The sequence below is a fragment of the Neofelis nebulosa genome, chromosome 11, assembly GCF_028018385.1.
Source record: "Neofelis nebulosa isolate mNeoNeb1 chromosome 11, mNeoNeb1.pri, whole genome shotgun sequence".
Classification (NCBI taxonomy): Eukaryota; Metazoa; Chordata; class Mammalia; order Carnivora; family Felidae; genus Neofelis; species Neofelis nebulosa.
In genome coordinates, this window is record NC_080792.1 from 59510069 (window position 1) to 59534518 (window position 24450).

A 24450-nucleotide genomic window follows, 5' to 3' on the forward strand; every position below is an offset into this window, starting at 1 on the left:
CATGTCGTACCATTCCTTCCCTCAAAGTTGATATCCCAGGAATTCAACTTGTAGTTGGCTCCTGACACCCTACTATCTCTTTGTTTCATGAACTTGATTATGCTATCTTTTCTTCTGGGAATTACCCTCCCCTCTTCTTTCTCTTCTTTTTTCCCCCACAACTCCTTTCTCTTAACTCTTGATTCTGGCTCTTCCTTTAAGATGCAGCCTCAGGCATTAAGCTTCTCCAAGAAGCTTTCTCTGACACCCCAGGCTCAAAGGAGGAGTAGATACTCTTCCTCTGGGTGATATAAAGGAGGCCTTTATGGTTTTGGAAAACTTTAAAACCATAGCACTAAACTTTACTGTTACTCTTGTTAAATTTAAAGATGGTTAGAAGACACAGAAGTCAAACAGATGTATTATTGCAGTTAGAGGCATGAAAAATAATCCACCGCAATAAGTTATCTGTCCTATAGAATTTTCCACCACATTGATTCAACTGAGTGAATCCTTGTGATAGGATTTAACATTTTTTTGGTCCCCCATAATTCCTGTAAATTGTTCACTGATGATAGAGTCCCAGTTAGATACAAGTTTGATTCTTTGTCTAGAGCTTTCTGTATATGGTGTTATATAATTCCTTAAGCACCACATCAGGAAGCACATAGAATCTGTTTGTCCCACCTTCTGAAGAGTCAGAAGAGTCAACTAGGTTCCCACATGCTACCAAAACATACTGAGATACCTTACTTTGCCCCAATGTGCTGACAGTAGTTAGAAGCTAGTCAGGGGTGGGAGGAGGAATATAGATATTCCAAAGGGTAGAGGGAGAATATTAAAAGGATCACAGATGTCTCATAACAGTAGAGCACATGCGTAGATGGAGTTGGCTTCCTTAACTGCCAGCTTCTACCAGAAAGCGGTCCACTTTAATAGTCAAATTCGAGATGAACCAAGCGGAGGATTTTTGAGTATGGATGGACAAAGTGGGTTTATCACATGCAAATGAAGAAGTTTGAAAACCACAAATCTATTAGAAGATAATTCCTTCTTTTTTTAAAAGTCTTAATTCAGTAAATGTAAAGCGCAGCACTTTAGCATTTGATTTTTACATGTCAACAAAGAGACTTACCATACTGAGACTCAGACTGCTGTAATGTTTACGACTATTTGCTTGGTGTTTTTCTGTTTTTGTGACCATCCGCGTGCGCCACCCCCCCCCCCCATATGTGAGCTGTCACTTATTAATGCTCTAAAATGTGTCTCTGTAGTCAGGAACTTCCTTAGTCCTTCTAATTTGCTCTTTGAAATTTGCTATTGCCTCTGAATTAAAACATCTGAATTTACCAGTATGTTCTGCTGTGTTTCAGACCATTGATTGGGAAGTAACAACCAGTTGGATAATCGTTACTGTATTATCTAATTCAGAGAACATCAAAACTTATGTTTTCATTAAGTGATACACTAAGAAGTTAATTTTATAAGAATAGCCCATTGTTGTAAACAAAACCTAATATTTTTAACTATATATTTTTTAAAAATTAGATTACACCACCACCTTCACTGTCAGATCCACTTAAAGAGCTTTTTCGGCAACAGGAAGTTGTAAGGATGAAACTACGTTTGCAACACAGTATTGAAAGGGTAAGAAATATTTACATTTATGCTAAAAATAACATTTATATTAAAAATATTTTAACAATAGACTATAACGACCTATATTATATATATACACATACATACACATACACAAAACACACACACACACACAATTTTCTTAGGAGATTTTCCTTATTTAGAACCATTTTGGGAAATGGTTTGATTTTGATGTCTTGTTCCTGTGCAGTTAGATAGAGAATTTTTAAACCTGTTTTAGGGTAGCTGCCCTATGTTATGGTTCATGTTGAGTGTATTTTTGATGTATAAAAATCTCTTAATAATTTCTTGTTATCATTTGTTGAACTAAAGCAGTGAATTCCTAGTTAGTTGGATTTCCAAGTTTTGGAATTGTTGCTTGATACCAGCTCCTTTAGTGCAGAATACTTACAAAAGCTGTGTTTAGTGTTCCTTATACGTCTCCTTTCATATTCTAGTTTCTGGTGGTTAGTCTGGGCATGGAATGACATGAAAAAAGCTGCTTATTTAGAGAAATCATGAAAGTCATTTCACTTAGATTGACAAAAATATGATACCTTCTTAATCTTTTGGGAGGGTCAAGGATTCTGGAACTTAATATGAGCTGCGATCCTTCAAAGAGGTAAATACATACTCATCCAAACAAAAGTATGCAATTTCTTTAATTCATACATTGATTCCCTAGGGCTCAGGTTTTTAACTTTTTGTGTCCTGGGACCTCTGTAACAATCTGGTAAATATAAACCTTTTCTCAGAATTCTGTTTTTAAATTAATAAACTTACAGCATTACAAACAGAACAGTAAATGAAAGAAGCACTGATACAGATCTTACAACATTGTGCATGTCAATGAGTGGTTTGTTCTCAATAAGAAGTTAGGTCGTATAACATGTCAATAGCTATTTCAACCACCAGGCATGTTTCAAGCCAGTTGATAACATATTTTTATCTGTGCATCTATCCATGCTACAAAAGCCATGCTGCCTTACAGACAGTTAAGAATTCTCATTTGAACAGTGCAATTTTCCAAACTTTAACAAAGAGTAAAAATGACTCCCATCCGTTCATATGTTGACCAACAAACAATTTAGAATTGCAGAGTACTAGAAAGCAATTTAAAATGCCTGACCAACGTGACAGCAAACAGTGATACCATTTGGGGGCAATACCTGCAACAATTAAGAATTGAAAATCCTTGTGATTTCTGTGGATGGCAAAGTTGCAGATACTTCTGATATTACTGTGGTTTGTGGCCCATGTTCATAATTGAAAGAAATGCCAGTTGGCAGTTGGTAAAAACAAAGATCTGATTTTTCCCGTTCCATGTTCACTTTGAGACATACATAACCCATGCTCTGACGACATTGAGAAGCTGTGTTCCAGAAGTTCAAGGACACAACATTAAGTGGACTATTTAGGCTGTCATTCACACAGTATATCTCTGTGAAGTATTTTAGCAGAAGGAGTCTGACTTCAAATAATCTATTTCTTGGGGCACCTGGATGACTCAGTCGGTTAAGCATCTGACTTCGAGGCTCAGGTCATGATCTCATGGTTTGTGAGTTCAAGCCCCACATTGGGCTCTCTGTATCAGCACAGAGCCAACTTCGAATCCTCTGTCCCCTTTTCTCTCTGCCCACACCCCCCCACTCATTCTCTTTCAAAATAAATAAACTTAAAAAAAATAATAATATATTTCCAGACAGTGTTAAGGGATTTTTGGTTATTGCTCTTAATCTCTATACAACTGCAACCAGTTTTTTAAAAAACTTTTCTTCTAGCTATTTTTTCTTAGTATCTGTTTTTGTTTTTGTTTTTTTTTTTTTGGATATTTTATCACTTAAAGTCCCACCTTAAACTTGTAGTTAAATTAATCCTAAGTGTTAGACTTACTTCTTCTCTTTTGTGTATCATTTGTCACATCAGAATTTAAAAGAGATTAAATAGGACTGTGTTTCTTTGTCTTTTCACTAAATTATAAATACAGCAAAACTGTACAGCAATACATATGTGGATATAAGGCCTGCATGCTCCAGTAGGGGAAGGATAAAGTTCTTGTCAAGTTGAGGGAGAATGGGGAACATGGTGGGGAGCAAGACCAGCCACACCCTGAATATTCTCTTAGCCCAGCCTGCCAGACAAAACCCACAAAATGATAGACATCTTCTAACTGGAGAATTCCTGGACTCATTACCTCTGTCTTTGAAGTTCCAGCCGTCCACAGTTCCCAGAGTTGTCCTCGTTGATGTTTAAGCCAAAAAAGACCGTTACCACCAGATGGCACAACTCTATAAACCAGTATCATGATGGGTTGAGATCTGTAGCTACACCCTAGGAATTCCCAGTCTGCTAAATGCAGAAGATCGCCCACATCATTTCATTAACTTTATGATAGGGTGACTCTGCATATTACATAATTGGAGGTTTTGCACCCCACTTAACACATTTGAAGGCAGGATTGCACTGTCATTGCTAGAGGTTTAAAATTAGCATCAAAGTACAGTGTTTGTTTCTGTGAAAATATTCATTATAAAACAAGCTGCTACCACAACGGCACACCACTTCACACCCATCAGAAAGGCTATAATTAAAAGATAATAACGAGTGTTGGCAAGGATGTGAAAAATTGGAACCCTCACACACTGCTGGTGGAAATGTAAAATGATACAGCTGCTGTAAGAACAATTCGGCAGTTTCTGTCCAGGTTAAACATAGAACTGCCATAGGACCTAGTAGCTCCACTTGTTAATTACCTAAAGAAACAGAAACTATGCATCCAAACAAAAACTTGGAGGATGAATGTTCATGGTAGCGTTATTCATGACAGCACGAAGGTAGGAACAACCCAAAAGACCATCAGCTGATGAATGAATAAATAAAACGTGGTGTGTTTGTGTATGGGAATATTATTCGGCCGTAAGAAGGGATGAAGTACTGATGCTGCACACAGATGAACCTTGGAAACATGTGACATGAAAGAAGCCATTCATAAAATACCACATATTATATGGATCCGTTTGTAAGAAATGTTCAGAGTAGGTAAGTCCACAGCAACAACAAGTAGCGTAGCGGTTGCCAGGGGAAGAGGAGGAATGGGCCACGACTAGTGATGGGTATGAAGTTTCTTTTGGGTGTGATGAAAATGTGTTGAAACTAGTGGTAATGGTCGAACATCTTGGTGAATATACAAAAAGCCACCATTGTACATCTTAAAAGATAATTTTTAAGAAGAGACTGCCACTTTTGGAAAGAGCATTTACTTAATACTTTTAGAACACTTGGAATTCTCAAATCTCAAGCTTTCTGTAAGAAAAAACTACTCTGAGATTCAGGTTCTGTGGTATGTTTTAAGTGATTTTATCTTATTTGAAAAACAAGCGATTGAAGAATTGTTTTTTTTCCATTCTTGGTTCAACTAGGAAAAACTTATTGTATCCAATGAACAGGAAGTTCTGCGAGTTCATTACAGAGCTGCAAGAACATTGGCAAATCAAACACTGCCATTTAGCGCGTGCACTGTTTTACTGGATGCAGAAGTATACAGTGTCCCACTGGACGCTCAGGTAAAGTGCCAATGATACAGTTAAAATTTTCCTAAGTACAGTGTGTTTTTGTCATCTATTTCCATAAAAGAAACTTGAATTCAGCAATCAATAAAACTCAAAGGAGAAAAGCACCTCTTAGAGAATAAAGCACTTCCAGATCACCTGATCCTCTATTTTCCACAATCCTCTAAACATCAGCGTTATCTTATAAAAGCAGATATTTATAAAACCGATACATATTTGGAATAGTCCCTTGAACATAACTTATAATTTGTTTCTAAAAAGCCTTTTTTTTTTTTTAACGTTTATTCATTTTTGAGACAGAGAGAGACAGAGCATGAATGGGGGAAGGTCAGAAAGAGAGGGAGACACAGAATCGGAAAACAGGCCCCAGGCTCCGAGCTGTCAGCACAGAGCCCGACACGGGGCTCAAACTCAGCGGACCGCGAGATCATGACCTGAGCCGAAGTCAGACGCCCAACCAACTGAGCCACTCAGGCGCCCCTGTAATTTGTTTCTAAAGTGGATGTTTACACCTTCAAGCAACTGGAAAACTACAGGCATGTTAAATTTCTAGATGGCTAAAATAGGGCCAGGCTTTTTGTCTTGATCTTGGATATTGCTGGAATAAATATAGTTGTGAAGAAAACTGTAGCTATGTCTTGGATAAAGTTTAATGCCACATATAAATTATACGAATTTAGAACCAGACATTTCAGTGGTCAGAATTTTTGTGCCTCGCAAACCAGAATGAAATTCATAGGTCATAAGAGAGAATATAATGATGAAAATAGAGAGTGTAAGCACAGTCAGTGAAAGATTATCATAAAAAATACTAGGAAATGCTGTTTTAGGTCAGACAGTCTAGAAATACAAATGATACAGGGTATATTCCAGAGAAAATTACCTAGTTCTCTCTGGGCTTTTTCTCATCTGTTTAAAAAAAAAAAAAAAAAGATTAAACTAGATCAGTAGATTTCAGACTTTCTTAAAATCACCAACCATTTTTATCCAAATGAAAATATTCAGATATTTGAAAAAGCTATTAAGAATTAATTGGATCTTGGGGCGCCTGGGTGGCTCATTCGGTTGGGTATCTTGACTTCAGCTCAGGTCATGATCTCGCCCTCCATGAGTTCTGGCCCTGCGTCAGGCTGTGTGCGGACAGCTCAGGGACTGGAGCCTGTTTCAGATTCTGTCCCCCTCTCTCTGCCCCTCCCCCGCTCACACTCTGTCTCTGAAAAATGAATAAACCTTAAAAAAAATTTAAGAAAAAAGAATAATTGTATCTTAAGAAAGAACTATTTGACTCTGAGGAAATAAACACTGGAAATGCCACTGAGGGACTTTACATAATACAGCTCTAAAGAATTTAAACAGAAGAATGAGTGATTTTTAATAACTGAAATGAACAGTTTAATTGTGTTACTAAAGGCTGGACTAGACCATGTAATATTTTGAGGTCTTTTTTTTTTTTAACCTTTATTTATTTTTGAGAGAGACAGAGACAGAATGCGAGCGGGTTAGGGGTAGAGAGAGAGGGAGACACAGAATCCGAAGCAGGTCTTGAGGTCTTTTAAAGTTGCGTGCAATTACAGAGTAATGAAATTAATTTTAGGACAATGTAAATCAAGCTACAAGGAAAGTCTTTAAGATTTCTAGTTCAGAATGGTTGAGTAAACATACCTGTTTATTTTTTATTTCTCCCAAAATTTATTGAAATAAAAGGCATGTCAAAATAAAAACTAATCCATAGCACAACTGGAAATTGAGATGGAAGGCCACAGGATCAGAACACGATGACATTTCTTTTTTTTTTTTTTTTTAATTTTTTTTTAACGTTTATTTTTGAGACAGAGAGAGACAGAGCATGAACAGGGGAGGGGCAGAGAGAGAGGGAGACACAGAATCTGAAACAGGCTCCAGGCTCTGAGCTGTCAGCACAGAGCCCGATGCGGGGCTCGAACTCACAGACCGCGAGATCGAGACCTGAGCCGAAGTGGGATGCTTAACCGACCGAGCCACCCAGGCGCGCCAAGAACACGATGACATTTCTGATAAAATGACAGATGAGAGGGGCACCTGGTTGGCTCAGTCAGTTAAGCATCCAGCTCTTGATTTCAGCTCAGGTCCTGATCTCGAGGTTCATGGAATTGAGCCCCATGTCAGGGCTCTGTGCTGACAGTGCAGAACCTGCCTGGGTTTCTCCCTCCCTCCCTCCCCCCCCCCCCCCCCCACACACACACACTCACTCTCTCTCTCTCTCTCTCTCTCTCTGCCCCTCCCCCACTCATGTACACTTTCAAAATGAGTAAACATTTTTTAAAATGTTTTAAAAAAGGTACTCCTTCCCGTTTTACAGAATAGAAAATTAAGAGTACGTAAATAGTTCAAGATCACACAGTAAGACACAAAGCTGACATTTGAATACAGCCTCTCTTAATTCCAAAACTAGTATTCTTAAGAGTTGATCCAGAATTTCTTTATGGTCGCTCCAAAATATTGGTCCTGGAAAAAATGTTGGCCTCAAAGTCCTGTCTCCCACCTTAACACTCTTTCTCCCTACATATGGTAAACATTAACATTAAAAGAAGATACGAAATCAAGTATACTTGAATAAGAATGTCATAGGTGTGGTACTTAATATAAGATGCCTTTTTTGAGAATCGTCTTTGACTCACAAGGCAATAGGATTCTATTTAACAACTAAATTCAGCTTCCTAGAAATTCTGGTAATAATCTGTCTATTCAATATGGAACTAAAGGCTTTATCAAACTTTTTAAATATCCAAATTATATTATCCTTCAAAATCTGTTTCGAAACATCATTCCATCACACCATAGAATGATAGGATGGCATATAGGTTTTAAAGTGGGTTATTGGGTAGTATTAACTACTTACATTCTTTTTCAGTCTGATGACAGTAAAACTTCTGTGAGGGATCGCTTTAACGCAAGACAGTTCATGTCTTGGTTGCAAGATGTGGATGATAAATTTGACAAATTAAAGGTACGTATGTTTAGAAATTCAGTTTAAATGGATGCTTCCCCCTTAAATAGAAATTGCAGCTCTGTTAGAGAGGAGTGACTAGGAAAGGAGATAGCAATTAGGCATCCTCATGCCAGCTACAGTCAGAAGGTAAAGGAAAATAAAGACCACAAGTCCCCTTTTCAGGACCAGTGTAGTAAAAAACGAAACTGTCACATAAGCAGTTTCTAAGGGGCATCTTCATGCTTACTGTCCAAAATACAAGTCTGGTTGTAGTTGTGACGTGAAAGAATGGGAGAGCGATAATGGGATACGTCCTGCAAAGTAAATTCATAAAGAAAATTATTTGGTTTGAGATTTTGAATCATTTCAAAAATCACGTCCTGGGTGTTCATGATTCTTTGATAATTTGAAATCTCGTTCATTGAAAGAGCAGTTTCAAGTTAAAGTCTGAGATTAGACACTTGGAAAGTTGCAGACCCAGAAATAGCATATAGATACAGACCAGGTAGAGCAGAAATGGATGTGTAATTCAGACGCTTACTCGTCAGAGAGTCTGTGGATGAGATTAATTTTTAAACAAAGCAAATTTAATAGAGCAATCTCTTAACTCTTCTTTTCAATAGACCTGTCTTTTAATGAGGCAACAACATGAAGCTGCAGCTTTAAATGCCGTCCAGAGATTAGAATGGCAGCTCAAACTCCAGGAACTTGATCCTGCCACCTATAAATCTCTCAGCATTTATGAGATCCAGGAGTTTTATGTTCCCCTCGTTGATGTTAATGATGATTTTGAATTGACTCCTATATAGCAACCGTCACTTCCGGGGGTATCGTCTTAAACTGATGCGGCTCAAGAGTCTTAAACTGTGGAACACTGCCTTTGAGAAAAATACTGATACTCTGCCTTTACGGTTGTTGAGTAAAGTTTGACTGAAGTTGGTTATGTAGTAAACACTGTCATTTTGTAAACAACGAAAAGAGAATTATTTTGGATCCAAGATCCAAACAGTTTCTAACTGAAATCTATTATTTATATTGGTGAGAGGTAACTATTGCCTTAGAGCATGTTGGCCGACTGAGGGAGATACTTTAAAAGTTGAGAATCTGCTAACAGCACCGAAAGTTGTTAGCACTCCTAAGTAACAAGGTAACCACTAGTCTTCAAATCTCTTTCAAGTTTTATTAAAATTTGTCCGTAAACTAAAAGGTTCGGTTCCTACCAAATGGTTTCTAATGTGGAAGAAAAACGTGGCACAAAATTTCTTCAGTTTATTATATCTGTAAATTAACTGTACAGTTTTCTTTTCAAAAGTTTTAATATTGTCTTCCTTTTTAATAACTTATTTTATACATATTGTGCAGATGTAAATCTTGTAATTAATGGTCAGAATGTATACAAAGGGATTGGTAGTCAAAACATGTACAAAGAAATAATTGTAAAACTGTATTGTCTGATGTTTTATTGGACCAAAGTTGTAGTTTGTATGGAGTGTAGTGGTAGTGTGTTCACGTAGCAAAACTCTTAAATAAGGCATGCATGTGTTTGAGTTAGCTTGTTTTCATCACCATAACTGTAAAGGTTGTGACTTAGTTGTATTGCATGCTTCCTATAATTTAACTCTCTCCATAAGCGATGCCTAAAGTAGTGTAGGGTGTTTTCATGCCAGTCTCCTGGGATAGTACCTATGACTCACTATGTTGGACATATTATTTAGAATTAGTCATACAAAGAAACAGCTCTTTTTTCATCTCACGGTAGAACCTGTTCCCCTCTCCCAAAATGCCTTTGAATGAAAATTCTGAAATTGTAAATGTCTATTTTAATACTCAAGTATGAAAGAATCTGTGAATATATGTAAATATGTTTAATAAATTTTATTGGTCATGTTAAATCATTGTAAAACTTTTTTACATTGCTTAAATATAATGTTTTAAGCTTAATAACCTTTGCACTTTTAAAATAAAAACAGTACTCAAATCAAAAAAAAGAGCTACTTGGTAGTCCAAATAAATACAAGAAACAGTCATATTCCAATCAGTCTCTGCAGTGTTTATGAAAAATTGATTAATCTGTTGTATTTTTTCCTTGTATCAAGATGCAAAACGTAATTTTCAGAATTTTATAATTAAAATAAGATTTGGTATGCTGTTTTTAATAAAATAATTAGCAATATACTTAGAAAAAAGTCCAGTTTCTCCTATACAGTGAGGTAGATTAAATATTCAGGAATATTTCAGATCTGAAATCTAAACTACTTAAACATTTTTGAAAGGAAAATTAGGTTATATGTAAAAGTGAACATAAGTATATGGGATAAAATCTACAGAACTTCCCACAGTACTTTCTTGAATTATAAACTAATACTGGATGTTTTTTATTCTGATAGAGAAAAGTAAAAAGCATATATATGAGGAATAAAGTGACTTAAACTCAGCATGCAAGTTGGAAATCCCAGCTAATGGGAGAGAATGTAAAAATTGAAGTTTTTGAGTGCAAAGGTATATATTAAGCTTAGGGGTTTTTGAATTTTTACGTCAATTTATATTTTAATTCATACTGTACTTGGCATGCGCAATAAAGCAGCACGTGTAAAAAGTACACAGTGCAAGGACTTTATTATAAAGGTTGGATGTAGTGTTCTTTAGAAATTTAGATGAAAGATTTGGGCCTTTTTTTATTGGACAAATGGGGCCAAGAAAGGCAGGGTAGATTTTGAAGCACTGGTTTTGTTGAAGTTAAGTTTATTAAGGCTGGGAACATGAAAAGCTAATTTATAAAAGCAATACTTTTTAATATGAAAAAATTAATGCAAATTTTGTTTATACTTTTGCCGAAAAATAAAAAACCAGATTATTGAGCATTGAAGTCATAGAAAATATGAGAGGGATAAATGTATACAGCATTTTGTTCTGACGGTCCAACTGGAAAAGGGGGAGAAAAATCACTGCTTGGCCAAACAGAACAAGCTGCAGAAGAGAAAAAGCAAGAAAGCAGGAATCTGGCATATTTTAGTTGTCCCAGCTTTTTAAGTACTGACTCCAGTTCTTGCCCTCTTCAGTGGTGCCTCAAGTTGCTGGAGCCTCTCTGCCATGATTCTGCTTCTGCAGATTTCCTTTGTAAAGTGACTCAAAGCTAATCGGATAGCTTAAAAGAAAAGCGAATGTCTTCTTGGTGGGAATCTATACTTAAGTAGTTAAGAGCTTTGATATTAAAGATTTTCTGAAGCTCTGAAATGCTAGGAAAAAACTTGGAATGGGGTATATATACCTAAAAAGATTTAGGATTCTGAAAGAGAAATAAAGGATGGTTAGTTTAATCAGTGATTTTTTTTTTAACTATTCAAATATCATGAACAAGATACTAAATTGTACCTAAGGATTTGTATTTCTTTAAATCTTGTTCTAAATCATATCTGTTTAATAAATGACTAGTTGATATTTGTGCATGTTATTTAATAAAGAGTTATATTTTTATAGAAAAAATAAGAGTGAAATGTGTGCTAAATGTTTTTTTACTTTCCACTTCCATGTGACTCGAAGCCAAACAGCAGTGGTGACCTGGGCAGTAGCAAAATTGCAGAAATACTCATCTTGGGGAAACAGCCTTGGAAGAATAGTTCGTGTCTATTCAGTAGTAATGTCTCAAAAATGAATTTTAAATGTTAGGTATGCTGCAAACTTCATAACCACAAAAATTTCAAGCAAAGCCCCAGGAGGCTCATTTTAATTGATTTAAGAAGTATCCATTTATTCTAGAAATTGAGTGCAGTGCTAAATTTGTATTCTTAGTTATCCACAAAGTTAGCAATATTTTTTATTCTATCTCTGACACAAAACTCCAAAGTTTTTTATATAGAGGAAATTGACTTCAAAACTCATGAGGCAGTCTTATCTTTCAGTATTTTTAAAGAGAACATTTTCATGATTTTTTTTAAAGTCCTCAAATATTTAAAGCAAATAGATTTTAAAAGTGATAGTCATCTTTGGAAATGCTTGTATGAAGTTTAACTGATTGAATATCTTGTAACTCATTTCCATGGTTGCTCCTTGACACTATAGTCTCCATTGTACCTGGAATGGAGTTACAACACCTCCACAGTAGTACTTAACCCAAAATATTTAGAGTCAGTAAAACCAAAGTTCATAGGACAAACTGAGGCAAATACAGTTTAAATAATTCCCTTAAAATAGCGAGGAAACAAAAGTACCTAGAATTGTAAGTATTAGCATAAAAACTGAAAAGTACATCTAGAGAGACTGACTTTTTCCAGTGATTAAATGTTAAATGCTACACGGTATCTGCATATAATGTAAATTTTTTATACACATGCATATCTCCAGAAGAGAAAATAACATACAAGATTATTTACCTAAAGGTAAACACAGTCTTCGTTGCAAGAGGACTCAGTTTTATTAGATGGATTAGTTGCACAGAATGTAAGATTATTTATGAAACACATTTAACTCTATTGATGACTTTTTCAATGCCTTTAGAAAAAAACTATATGCCATATCAAAATCTCTGAGTAGACCTAGAAAAAAGGCTTTTAGGTGGCTACCTTTTCCTCCACTTGTGAAGAAAATTCTGTTGTTAATACACAGAGTTAGGCATGTATAGCATATGTTTACAGATTAAAGAGCATCCCTGTGTGCGCCCATCACTTAGTTTAAGAGATCATTATCAGTACGTTTCTTCTCAGTTTTTGTTTTTAAACTGACCTAAATCCAGGTTACAAAACAAAACTAAAACCCAGATCTTAAACAGGCAGTGTGTTGGGATAAGTCCTGACAAATGTATACATATATTAACTTTACCCAAATTGCGATTATTTCCAGCTTCTTAACCATCACCGCAGAAAGTTCCCCTGTGCCCCTTTTCAGTCAGTGGCTCCCTACCCCAGAAGCAATCACTGTACTTCCCATCACCATATATTACTTACACCTGCTCTTGAACTTTTTATAAATGGAATCAAACAGTATATAGTACTTTCTTGTGTCTGCCTTCTTTCAACATAAGGTTTTGAAATTCATCCATGTTGGATATGCCAGTAATCTGTTCCATTTTCTTAGTGAGTAGTAGTATATTGTACAAACTTGTTTATTCATTCTCTTGTTGGTAGACATTTGGATTGTTTCCAATATGGGGACTGTTGTGAATAAAACTGTGAACATGCAAATCTCTTTGTAGACATATTCTTTCATTCTTGGCTACATACCTTGGATTACTGGGTCATAGAGAATAGTTGTATGTTTAATTTTATTAGAAACAGACAGTTCTCAAAAGTGGTTGTACTACTTTATACCCCTACCTATGAGAGACCCAGTTGTTCTGAATCTTCATCAATATTTGGCTGTCAGTCTTCAGTTTTAGCAATTTCAGTGGATGTGTAGTGGTACCTTGTGTCTTTAATTTGCATTTCAATGATGACCCATTGGTCATCATTACTTTTCACATGCCTTTTGACCTATACATATTTTGTGAAATGTCCTCAAGTGTTTTGCTCATTTTTTATTGGGTTGTCTTTATTACTAATTTATAGGAATTCTTTATATATTCTGCATATTAAGTCCTTTGGTCAGATACATTTGTCCTGTGGGGCACCTGGGTGGCTCAGTCCGTTGATTGACTCAATTTCATCTCAGGTCATGATCCCAGGGTCATGGGATTGAGCTCCCCATTGGGCTCTGTGCTGAGCATGGAGCCTGCTTGGGATTCTTTCCCTTTCTTTCCATCCCTCCCCCCATTTGTGTATGTGCTTTCTGTCTCAAAACTTTTTAAAAAAATAATAAAATCTTAAAATCAGACTGATTCCAGGTAACTCAATTGCATGACTGAACCTAATCTATCACTAAAGGGATACAACAAAATCCAGTAGCCAACAATGGAAAAATTACAATGTCTAGCATCCAACAAAAAATGATCAGTCATGTAAAGAAGCAGAAAATTATGACCCTTCACTAGAAAAAAAAAAAAATAGAAACTGAACTAGAAATAAAAGCAATGATGGAACTAGCAGACAAGTTTGTTAATAAAACTATTAGAGTCTGTGTATGTACAGAAAAGTAGAGGAAAACATAACCATAATAAGGAAAGAATGGGAGATAAAGTTTTAAAACCTCAAATCAAGATTCTCGAGAAATGAAAAATATACTAGGTGCAATAAACTGATGAGACACCGCAGAAGTAAAGACTAGTAAATTTTAGAACATAGCAGTAAGAAATGACCCCAAATGAAAGATGGAAGAAATGAACAGAGCCTCTGTAAGCTGGGAGACCATATCAAGTGACCTAACAACATGTAATTGGAGACCCAGAGGGAGAGGAGAGGGAGGGGTAACAGAGAAAGAATTTTAAGAAATAATGGCTGGAACAAAAACCTATCAACCTAGAATTTGTATTTGCCAAAAATATCTTTGAAGAACAAGAGCAAAATAATTCTTTTACCAAAGCTGACAGAAATTTTGACACACACAGAGGAATTAAAATATCCAAAATGGTAAAAATGTATTGTGGGGATTACAGCCTCTATAAAAGTAAAATGCATGACAATGGTACAAAATTGGTAGAGGGAATGAAGGTATGCTGTTGTAAGTCCTCATAAAATGCATGAAGTGGTGTGATGTTAGTTGAAGGTAGATTGTGATACATTTTAAGAAGTACACTCTAGGGGCACCTGGGTGGCTCAGTCAGTTAAGTGTCTGACTTCGGCTCAGTTCATGATCTCGTAGTTCTTGGGTTCAAGCCCTGCATCAGGCTCTGCACTGACAGTGCAGAGCTTGCTTGGGATTCTCTCTCACTCCTCTCTCTCTCTCTCCTCCTTTAGACTTGCGCTTTCTCTCTCAAATTAAAAAAAAAAAAAAAAGAAAGATGTACACTGTAAACACTAAAGCAGCCACTAAAGGGAAAAAAGATCTACAACAAATAAGATAATAATTAAGATTAAAGGGAGTCATGCAAAGTATTTCATCAAAAAGAAGAGAAGGAGGAAAATGAAAAACAGGAGAAAATAGATAAGAAATAGCAAGACTTGGGGCGCCTGGGTGGCGCAGTCGGTTAAGCATCTGACTTCAGCCAGGTCACGATCTCGCGGTCCGTGAGTTCGAGCCCCGCGTCAGGCTCTGGGCTGATGGCTCGGAGCCTGGAGCCTGTTTCCGATTCTGTGTCTCCCTCTCTCTCTGCCCCTCCCCCGTTCATGCTCTATCTCTCTCTGTCCCAAAAATAAAAATAAAAAAAAAACATTAAAAAAAAAAAAAAAAAAAAAAGAAATAGCAAGACTAGATTTAAACTCAACCCTATGGATGATCACACTGAATGTGAATTTATACTTTAAAACTGAGATTGTCAGAGTAAATAAAACAAGTCCCAACTGTATGTTGTGTGTAAGAAACTCACTTTAAGTGTAATGACAGACAAGTTAAAAGGATGAAAACGAGATGTTACTACCCACCTATTAGAATGGTGAAAATCCAAAACATTGACGACAACAAATGCTGGTGACGATGTGGAAAAATAACTCCCATTCATTGCTGGTGGGGATTCAAAAGGGTACAGCCACTTTGAAAGATGGTTAGTGGTTTCTTACAAAACTAAGCATATTCTTCCCATATCCAACAATCATTCTCCTTGGCATTTACCAAATGAGTTGAAAACTTAGGTCCACATAAAAACCTACATGTGATGTTTAGAGTAGCTTTATTCATGATTGCCAAAACTTAGAAGCAACCAAGATGTCCTTCAGTAGGTGAGTGAATAAGTAAGCTGTGTTACATTTAGACAATGGGACATTATTCAGAACGACAACAAAAAAGCTATCAACCATGGAGGAATCAACCATGGAGGAATCTATCAAGACATGGAGGAATCTTAAATGCATATTACCAAGAAGGAAGCCAGCCTGGAAAGCTATGGATTGCATGATTCTAATTATATGACATTCTGGAAAAGGCAAACTATAGAGACAGTAGATGAGTGGTTTCCAGGGACTTAAGGAAAGAGGGGGGAAGAATCGGGGAGCACAGAGAATTTTTAAGGCAGTGAAACTATTGTGTATGATACTATAATGGTGGACATATGTCATTATACATTTGTCAAAACCCATACAACACCCAGGGTAAACCCTGAGGTAAATAATGGCCTTTGGGTGATCTTGTCATGCGTCAATCAATGTGTTGATGTTGGTTCATGGATCGTAACAAATGTACCACTCTGGAGCAGGATGATGATGATGGGGAAGTCTAGGTGGGGGTGGCGGCACTGTATACAGAAAGATACAGAAGACGTGAACAAAGTCAACCAACTTTTCCTAATGACAGTGATAGAACATACCCAACAATAAAAGAATACACTTTTTTTTTTTAAGTATGCACAGAACACCTGATAAATTTGACCATATTCTGGGTCATAGAATAAGTCTCAGTAAATTTAAAAGGATGGAAACCATACAATGTATATTCTATGAGCATGAGAGAATTTAAATAGAAATCAATAACGAGAGCCTCAAACCCTAACAGTTGAAAATTAAACAACACACTTCTAAATGATCCCTGTGTCAAAGAAGATATCATGAAGGGAAATTAGAAAGTATTATGAACTGAATGAAAATGAAAACACAACATATCAAAATTTGTGGGCAGTTAAATATTTAAGGAAAATTTATATCATTAAACATTCTATTACAAAGGAAGGAAAAAAATAGAAAGGAAAGTACTCAAACCAATTATCTAAATTTCCACTGTAAGAAACTAGAAAAACAGAAGAGGGGAACTTGGGTGGCTCAGTGAGTAAAGCATCTGACTCTTGATTTCAGCTCAGGTCATGATCTCATGGTTCAGTTCGTGAGTTTGAGCTCAAAGTCTCTGCTTGGGATCTCTCTCTCTCTCTCTCTCTCCCTCAATAAATAAATATTTTTTTAAAAAAAGGAAACCAGAAAAACAGAAGAAAAGAAATAATGATAAAAGCCCAAATCAGTGAAAGTAGAAATCTGGAAAATAATAGAAAGAAAATCAATAAAATCAAAACCTGGTTTTTTCAAAAAGATTAATAAAATTGAGAAGCTTCTAGCCAGTGATCAGGAAAATAAGAAAAGATACAAATTAATCAATATTACAAATGAATGACCAGACATGACTACAGAATCCGCTGACATTGAAAGGCTAATAATGGACTATTATGAATTCTATGCCAATAATTCTACAATTTAAATGAAACGAACAGATTCTTTGAAAGACACAATCTGCAAAACCTCACTTAGGAAGAAATAGATAACCTGAAAAATCCTAGATCTATGTTTACGATTTATGATTGCATTCTAGCTAGCAAATCCAGAGCAGACAAGTCCAAAGGTAAGTTTTAAGTTGCCTCTGAGCTGAGTTAAACCAAAACAAATACAAAAGAAACTGTTAAAAGAATCTTGGGTTTGTGGGATCTGGTGGACCGTATTCTCCAAAAATGGCAACGACATCATCTCCCATCTTACGTGTCGTTCTTACGATGACATACCTTTCATCTAGGAGTGCTTGGGACACAGCACAGCTCTGTGACTTCCAAGGTCAGGTCATAAAAGGGGATGCAACTCCCATCTGGTTCTCCTGAAACACTCGTTTGGAAGCTTGAGCTGCCGTGTAAAGAAAGCAGTGCAACTGCCCTGAAGCCACCATGTTGTGAGGTAACTGGAACTAACTCACATTAGCCACCACCTGAGAGGATCTGCGACTCCAGGAAGCAAGAATAATGCCCAGCCCACGTCCAGAGGCCCCAGCTCCCCAGCTCCCCTCCCTTCTCCTGACCGCAGCCTCCATCTGTGGTACCAGCATGAGGGACTCCGAGATGGGAACCACCCAGCAGAGGCCTTCCTGAATTCCTGCCCCGTAAGACATATGACATAATAGAATGATTGTTGCTGAGTTTTGAGATGATGTGTTACGCAGCAATGGTAACCGAAACATGGGACATACGAGCAAGGAAATCTGAGATGCTTCTGAAAACCACAGCAAGATGGGCCTAGATTGTCCTTGACCAGAGATTGATTTACTAACTAAAATTAAAGCGCTAAAAGTTCTGTACTGGTACCAAGGTCTTTGTGTATGTGTTTTCAGACTTTGTTCACAGGCTTAAATTATTTTCCAGATTTGGGCAGGGTTCCTGTGTGTATTTGTAGAGATATTAGTTCATTAAAATACTTACTTGAGTAACCATCTTGATTTTGGCTCTGTGCTATGTTATCGCTGAATAGTAATGTTCTCAGTATAGGATGTAACATTTCCACATTTTTGTACCTATATTCTGGTTTATTCAGCTTAAAGATATAAAGAAACCAAAAAGGTAGTCAATGTAGTTTGAAGGACAGGAACTACCATGAGGCTCGGCCCAGGGGAATGACTATAATGTGATATTTTCAGTTTGAAGTCAAAAAGTCCAAGTACCAATATGGCTCTGAGATTTTTTTTAAAGATCTTATTTTTAAGCAATCTGTACACCCAATGTGGGGCTCAAACCCACCACCCCATGATCGAGAGTTGCATGCTCCACTGACTTAGCCAGCCAGGGACACCTTAGAAGCCTTATCTTGAAATAATATATGTGGCCCTGTTAAAAGAAGGCCTCGAAAAGTTGGCTTAAGACTCAGAGTTGTTCCTCTCCACAGAAATCTTTAGTAAGAGGTGAAAGATTCATACGATTTGAAGAGAAACCAGAGTATATTCTGACTGAGACTTTGAAATGAAATTGGAGCCTGAAACCTCTTGGTTCCCACAGCATAGCATTCACACTTTTGTCCAGACCTTGGTCACATTCTCTCCTGTTGTTTTGTTTTGTTTTCTAATTTAAATCCGAGTTAGTTAACATATAGTGTAACAATGATTTCAGGAATAGAATTTAGTGATTCATCGTTTTCATATAACACCCAGTGTTCATCCCAACAAGTGTCCTCCTTAATGCCCCGTGCCTATTTAGCCCATCCCCCCACCCGACACCTCTCCAGCAACCCTCAATTTGTTCCGATGTACCCTTGGCTCTTTCCATACTTTGGCTATTGTTGATAGTGCTGCTATAAACATGGCGGTGCATGTGTCCCTTTGAAACAGCACACCTGTATCCCTTGGATAAACGCCTAGTAGTGCAATTGCTGAGTCGTAGGGTACTTCTATTTTTAACTCATTGAGGAACCTCCATACTGTTTTCCAGAGTGGCTGCACCAGCTTGCATTCCCACCAGCAATGCAAAAGAGATCCTCTTTCGCCGCATCCTCGCCAACATCTCTTTTGCCTGAGTTGTTAATGTGAGCCATTCTGACAGGTGTGAGGTGGTATCTCATTGTGGTTTTGATTTATATTTCCCTGATGATGAGTGATGTTGAACATTTTTTCATGTGTCGGTTGGCCATCTGGATGTCTTCTTTGCAGAAGTGCCTATTCGTGTCTTTTGCCCATTTCTTTTTTTTTTTTTTTTAATTTTTTTTTTTTAATGTTTTTTATTTATTTTTGGGACAGAGAGAGACAGAGCATGAACGGGGGAGGGGCAGAGAGAGAGGGAGACACAGAATCGGAAACAGGCTCCAGGCTCCGAGCCATCAGCCCAGAGCCTGACGCGGGGCTCGAACTCACGGACCGCGAGATCGTGACCTGGCTGAAGTCGGACGCTTAACCGACTGCGCCACCCAGGTGCCCCTCTTTTGCCCATTTCTTCACTGGATTATTTGTTTTTTGGGTGTTGAGTTTGATAAGTTCTTTATAGATTTTGGATACTAACCCTTTATCTGATATGTCATTTGCAAATACCTCCTATTCTGTCGGTTGCCTTTTAGTTTTGCTGATTGTTTCCTTCGCCTGTGCTGAAGCTTTTGATCTTGATGAGATCCCAATAGTTCATTTTTGCTTTTGTTTCCCTTGCCTCTGGAGATACGTCTCATAAGAAGTTGCTGTGGCCGAGGTCAAAGAGGTTGTTACCTGTTTTCTCCTCCAGGATTTTGATGGCTTCCTGTCTTACATTTAGGTCTTTCATCCATTTTGAGCTTATTTTTGTGTATGGTGGAAGAAAGTGGTCCACGTTCATTCTTCCGCATGTCGCTGTCCAGTTTTCCCAACACCATTTGCTGAAGAGACTGTCTTTTTTCCACTGGATATTCTTTCCTGCTTTGTCAAAGATCAGTTTGCTATATGTTTGTGCGTCCATCTCGGGGTTCTCTATTCTGTTCCATTGGTCTATGTGTCTGTTTTTGTGCCAGTACCATACTGTCTTGACGATTATAGCTTTGTAATACAGCTTGGAGTCCAGAAATGTGATGCATCCAGCTTTGGTTTTCTTTTTCAGGATTGCTTTGGCTATTCGGGGTCTTTTCTTGTTCCATACAAATTTTAGCATTGTTTGTTCTAGCTCTATGAAGAATGCCTGTGTGGCTTTGATAGGAATTTTATTGAATATGTAGATTGCTTAGGGTAGTATCGACATTTTCACAATATTTGTTCTTCCAATCCATGAGCATGGAATATTTTTCCTTTTTTTTGCGACTTCTTTCATTTCTTTCATAAACTTTCCATAGTTTTCAGTGTATGGATTTTTCACCTTTGTGGTTAGGTTTAGTCCTAGGTGTTTTTGGGTTTTGGTGCAACTGTAAATGGGATCAATTCCTTGATTTCTCTTTCTGCTGTTTCATTATTGGTGTATAGAAATGCAACCAATTTCTGTACATTGATTTTTATGTCCTGTGACATTGCTGAATTCATGTTATCGGTTCGAACAGTTTGGGGGGGGGGGAGTCCTTTGGGTTTTCCACATAGAGTATCATGTCGTCTGCAAAGAGTGAAAGTTTGACTTCCTCCTTGCCAACTTGGATGCCTTTTATGTGTCTGATTGCTGAGGCTAGGACCTCCAACACTATGTTGAATAATAATGGTGACAGAGGACATCCTTGTCATGTTCCTGACCTTAGGGGGAAAGCTCTCGGTTTTTCCCCATTAAGGATGATATTAGTGGTGGGTCTTTCATACATGGCCTTTATGCTCTTGAGGTATGATCCTTCTATGCCTACTTTCTTGAAGGTTTTTATCAAGAAACGATGCCATATTTTGTCAAATGCTTTTTCAACATCTATTGAGAGGATCATTGGTTCTTATCATTTCTTTTATTAATGTGATGTATCACATTGATTGATTTGTGGATATTGAACCAGCCCTGCATCCCAGGAATAAATCCCACTTGATCATGTGAATAATTCTGATAAAGATCCAGCGGGCTAGTATCTTGTTGAGAATTTTTGCGTCCACGTTCATCAGGGAAATTGGTCTGTAATTCTCCTTTGCAGTGGCGTCTCTGTCTGGTTTTGGAATCCATGTAATGCTGGCCTCATAGAATGAGTTTGGAAGTTTTCCTTTCATATCTATTTTTGGGAACAGCTTCAAAAGAATAGGTGTTAGCTCTTCTTTAAATGTCTGGTAGAATTCGCCCGGAAAGCCATCCAGTCCTGGACTCTTGTTGTTTGGGAGATTTTTGATCACTGTTTTAAGGAATGCTCAGAGAGCTGGTAAAACTTCATTTCTGGGTGTGTGTCAGGTTTCTGAATGAGATTAGCATTTGATTGAGCTGCTGGAGTTGACCTAATCTTATCCACGTGGGCAGACTCCTCACCCCTGGGGGTCCAGAGAGAACAAACAGGTAAAGGAAGTGCAAATTCTCTCTCTTCTTGAGCTGGGAACTCCATCTAGTCCTGCCTCAGACACGGGGGCTACTGCTTCTCGGGCCTTCAGATTTAGGGACTGAAACCAATAGCCACCTCCTCTTCCTGGATGTCTGGTCTTCAGACTTGAATTATTCCACCAGCTTTCCTGGCTCTTCAGACTGCAGACAACAGACTGTGGGACTCCAAGTGTCCCTAACCATGGGAGCCAGTTCCTGCAATACATTATTTTCTTCCTTCTTTCCTTCCTTCCTTCCTTCCTTCCTTCCTTCCTTCCTTCCTTCCTTTTTTTCATGTTTATTTTTTGAGAAGAGAAGGTAGGGGCAGAGAGAGGGGGAAACAGAAGATCTGAAGCAGGCTCTGTGCTGACAGCAGAGAGCCCAATGCGGGGCTCGAACTCATGAGCTGCAAGATCATGACCTCCGCCGAAGTTGGATGCTTAACCAACTGAGCCACCCAGGCGCCCCAATAAATTCTTTTCTTATTGAAACTTGAACAACACAGGTTTGAGTTGCGTGGGCCCACTTATGTGGGACTTTTTTTCAGTAAATATAGTAAAGTTCTGGAAATGTGTTTTCTTTTCCTTAGGTTGTCCAACTTCAGCTCAAGTCATAATCTCACAGTTCCTGAGCCCCACATCAGGCTCACCACTGTCAATGCAGATCCTCTATCCCCCTCTCTCTGCTCCTTCCCAGCTTGCTCTCTCTCAAAAATAAATAAAACATTAAAAAAATCTTTTTCTTTTCTCCAACTTACTTTATTGTAAGAATACAGTAGATAATACACACAGCATACAAAATATGCGTTCATCGACAGTTTATGTTATCAGTATGGCTTCTAGTCACCAGTAGGCCATTAGTAAAGTTTTTGGGAAGTGTGAGAAATAAGCCCACTGCCCCAGTCAAAGGAGGGACGAGGAGACTCTGAGCACAGTGAAGCAAGGCTTTAATCAACATTCTGGGAAGAGCGGGAGTCTGATGGACAGGCACACTCGGGGCAGTTACAGCAGACAATTTACCTCCTACCGTGCAAGTCCGTCCCCTGATTCCTCATTGGCTGAGTACTACAGACGGTACAGCCCTGCCCGGAAGTCGCCTATGCCCATGTAAGGCCAAAAAGTAGTCTAATTGGAACAAATATATATCCCCTGAGGTGCCACAGAGACTTCAGTTCTTTGGGTGCATGCTCACTGCAAAGCCCACAAAAAATAAGCCCGCAAGATGGAGAGGGGAAGAAGAACCAGGAAGTGAAGTGTGAAAGGGTTTCGTCCTCCATTGTGGGCAGAGGGTGGGGGGCGGTTTGTATGTATTTCCAATAGGTTGTAAACCTATTGCTAACTAGACAGCACAGCTTTTATTTGGTATTTCTGAAAATGAATCATTTCACTTACGTCTCACAGAGAATCAACAGTGTTTGTGCTGGAGTCAGCACCTCTAACCCCCATGTTGTTCAAGGGTCAGCCATATGCCCTCTATGTCTCCTATTGGTTCTATTTCTCTGGAGAAGCCTGACTAATGTACCCCTCTAGTTAGAAATGCTTTCACATTTTAGGCACGGTGCCAAGGACAGAGTCTGCAATTCATATAAGGATCCTGAATGGGCACCTCAAACTTGCCATGACCCATACCCTTGACCTCCTCTCCCAAACTCGCTCTTTTTTCCCCCCGTTCACCAAATGGCACCACCCACAGGTAGAGCCAGAAACCCGGCAGTCAGCCTTCATCTTCTTCTCCCTCCGCCCTACCTTCTTCCATGTCCAGTTTGTCACCGAGTCTCGTTATTTCTGCTCCAACATACACCTTATGTCCATCCATCTCCGTTGCCACCACTTTAGTCCAACGCTTCAGCCTCAGCTCAACAGCGTGACTGGTTTCCCTGCTCCATCCTCGGCCACTCCAAACCCAGTTCCCATCAATGTATACATGCCCCTCTCTGCTTTAAAATCTTCGGTAGCTTCCCGCTACACTTAGAATCCTTGCCAGGGTTCCCAAAGCCTGCACGATCTGACGCCTCCTGCATGACTTTTTAATCACACGTCCTCTTTCTCATCTTAGAGACTGAACACGCGCTGTTCCCTCTGTCTAGAATTCTGCCCCTTATGCTGCAAATGGTTGACTCTGGCTTAAATGTGTCTTCACAGAGAAACCCTCCAGACCACCTGGTCTGAGTGGCAGTCTCCCTGTTATTCTCTCTTCCAGCACGCTTTTAAGTTCCTCCAAAGAGCTCATCATGTTTTGTAATTATAGCTTTAGTTGTCTATTTGTTTATTGTCTGTCTCCTTCCTCCCCTGACGCACACACTAAACTGTAAGCCCCAAAGGGCAGGTAGCATCTTCTTCATCACCATCGTGATGACGTTTCTTGAAGCCTACTTTGTCCCAGGCACTTGATATTATCTTATTTCCTTATTTCACCCTCAGAACAATCAGATCAACTACATACTATGGGGTTTTTTTAGTTAGAAAGCAGGAACAATTTATTTTCTTTTTTTTTTTTTCCAAATTTTTATTTAAAGTCTAGATAGTTAACCTATAGTGTAATACTGTTTTCAGGAGTAGAATTTAGTGGTTCATCACTTACATATAACACCCAGTGCTCAACACAACAAGTGCCCTCCTTAATGCCCG

The 24450-nt window shown here is 38.2% G+C and overlaps 1 protein-coding gene and 1 non-coding gene across 5 annotated transcripts in view; one reads left to right on the top strand and one right to left on the bottom strand.

The window, feature by feature from the left end:
* The window catches only part of ANKRD12 (ankyrin repeat domain 12), a 127399-nt gene extending 114068 nt beyond the window's left edge, over positions 1–13331 (top strand). For all 4 annotated transcript variants that reach the window (XM_058692695.1, XM_058692697.1, XM_058692696.1 and 1 more), the window contains 4 exons: positions 1528–1626; positions 5037–5180; positions 8077–8172; positions 8778–13331. In XM_058692695.1, the coding sequence (XP_058548678.1) occupies positions 1528–1626; positions 5037–5180; positions 8077–8172; positions 8778–8963 (525 nt within the window). In that variant the 3' untranslated portion in view covers positions 8964–13331. The remainder of the gene's footprint in view (positions 1–1527; positions 1627–5036; positions 5181–8076; positions 8173–8777) is intronic.
* Positions 13332–18735: 5404 nt separating this feature from the next.
* On the bottom strand, positions 18736–18851 carry LOC131490695 (U5 spliceosomal RNA). Its single transcript, XR_009251195.1, has one exon. It is a non-coding gene; the product is annotated as a U5 spliceosomal RNA (small nuclear RNA).
* Positions 18852–24450: the final 5599 nt, after the last annotated feature.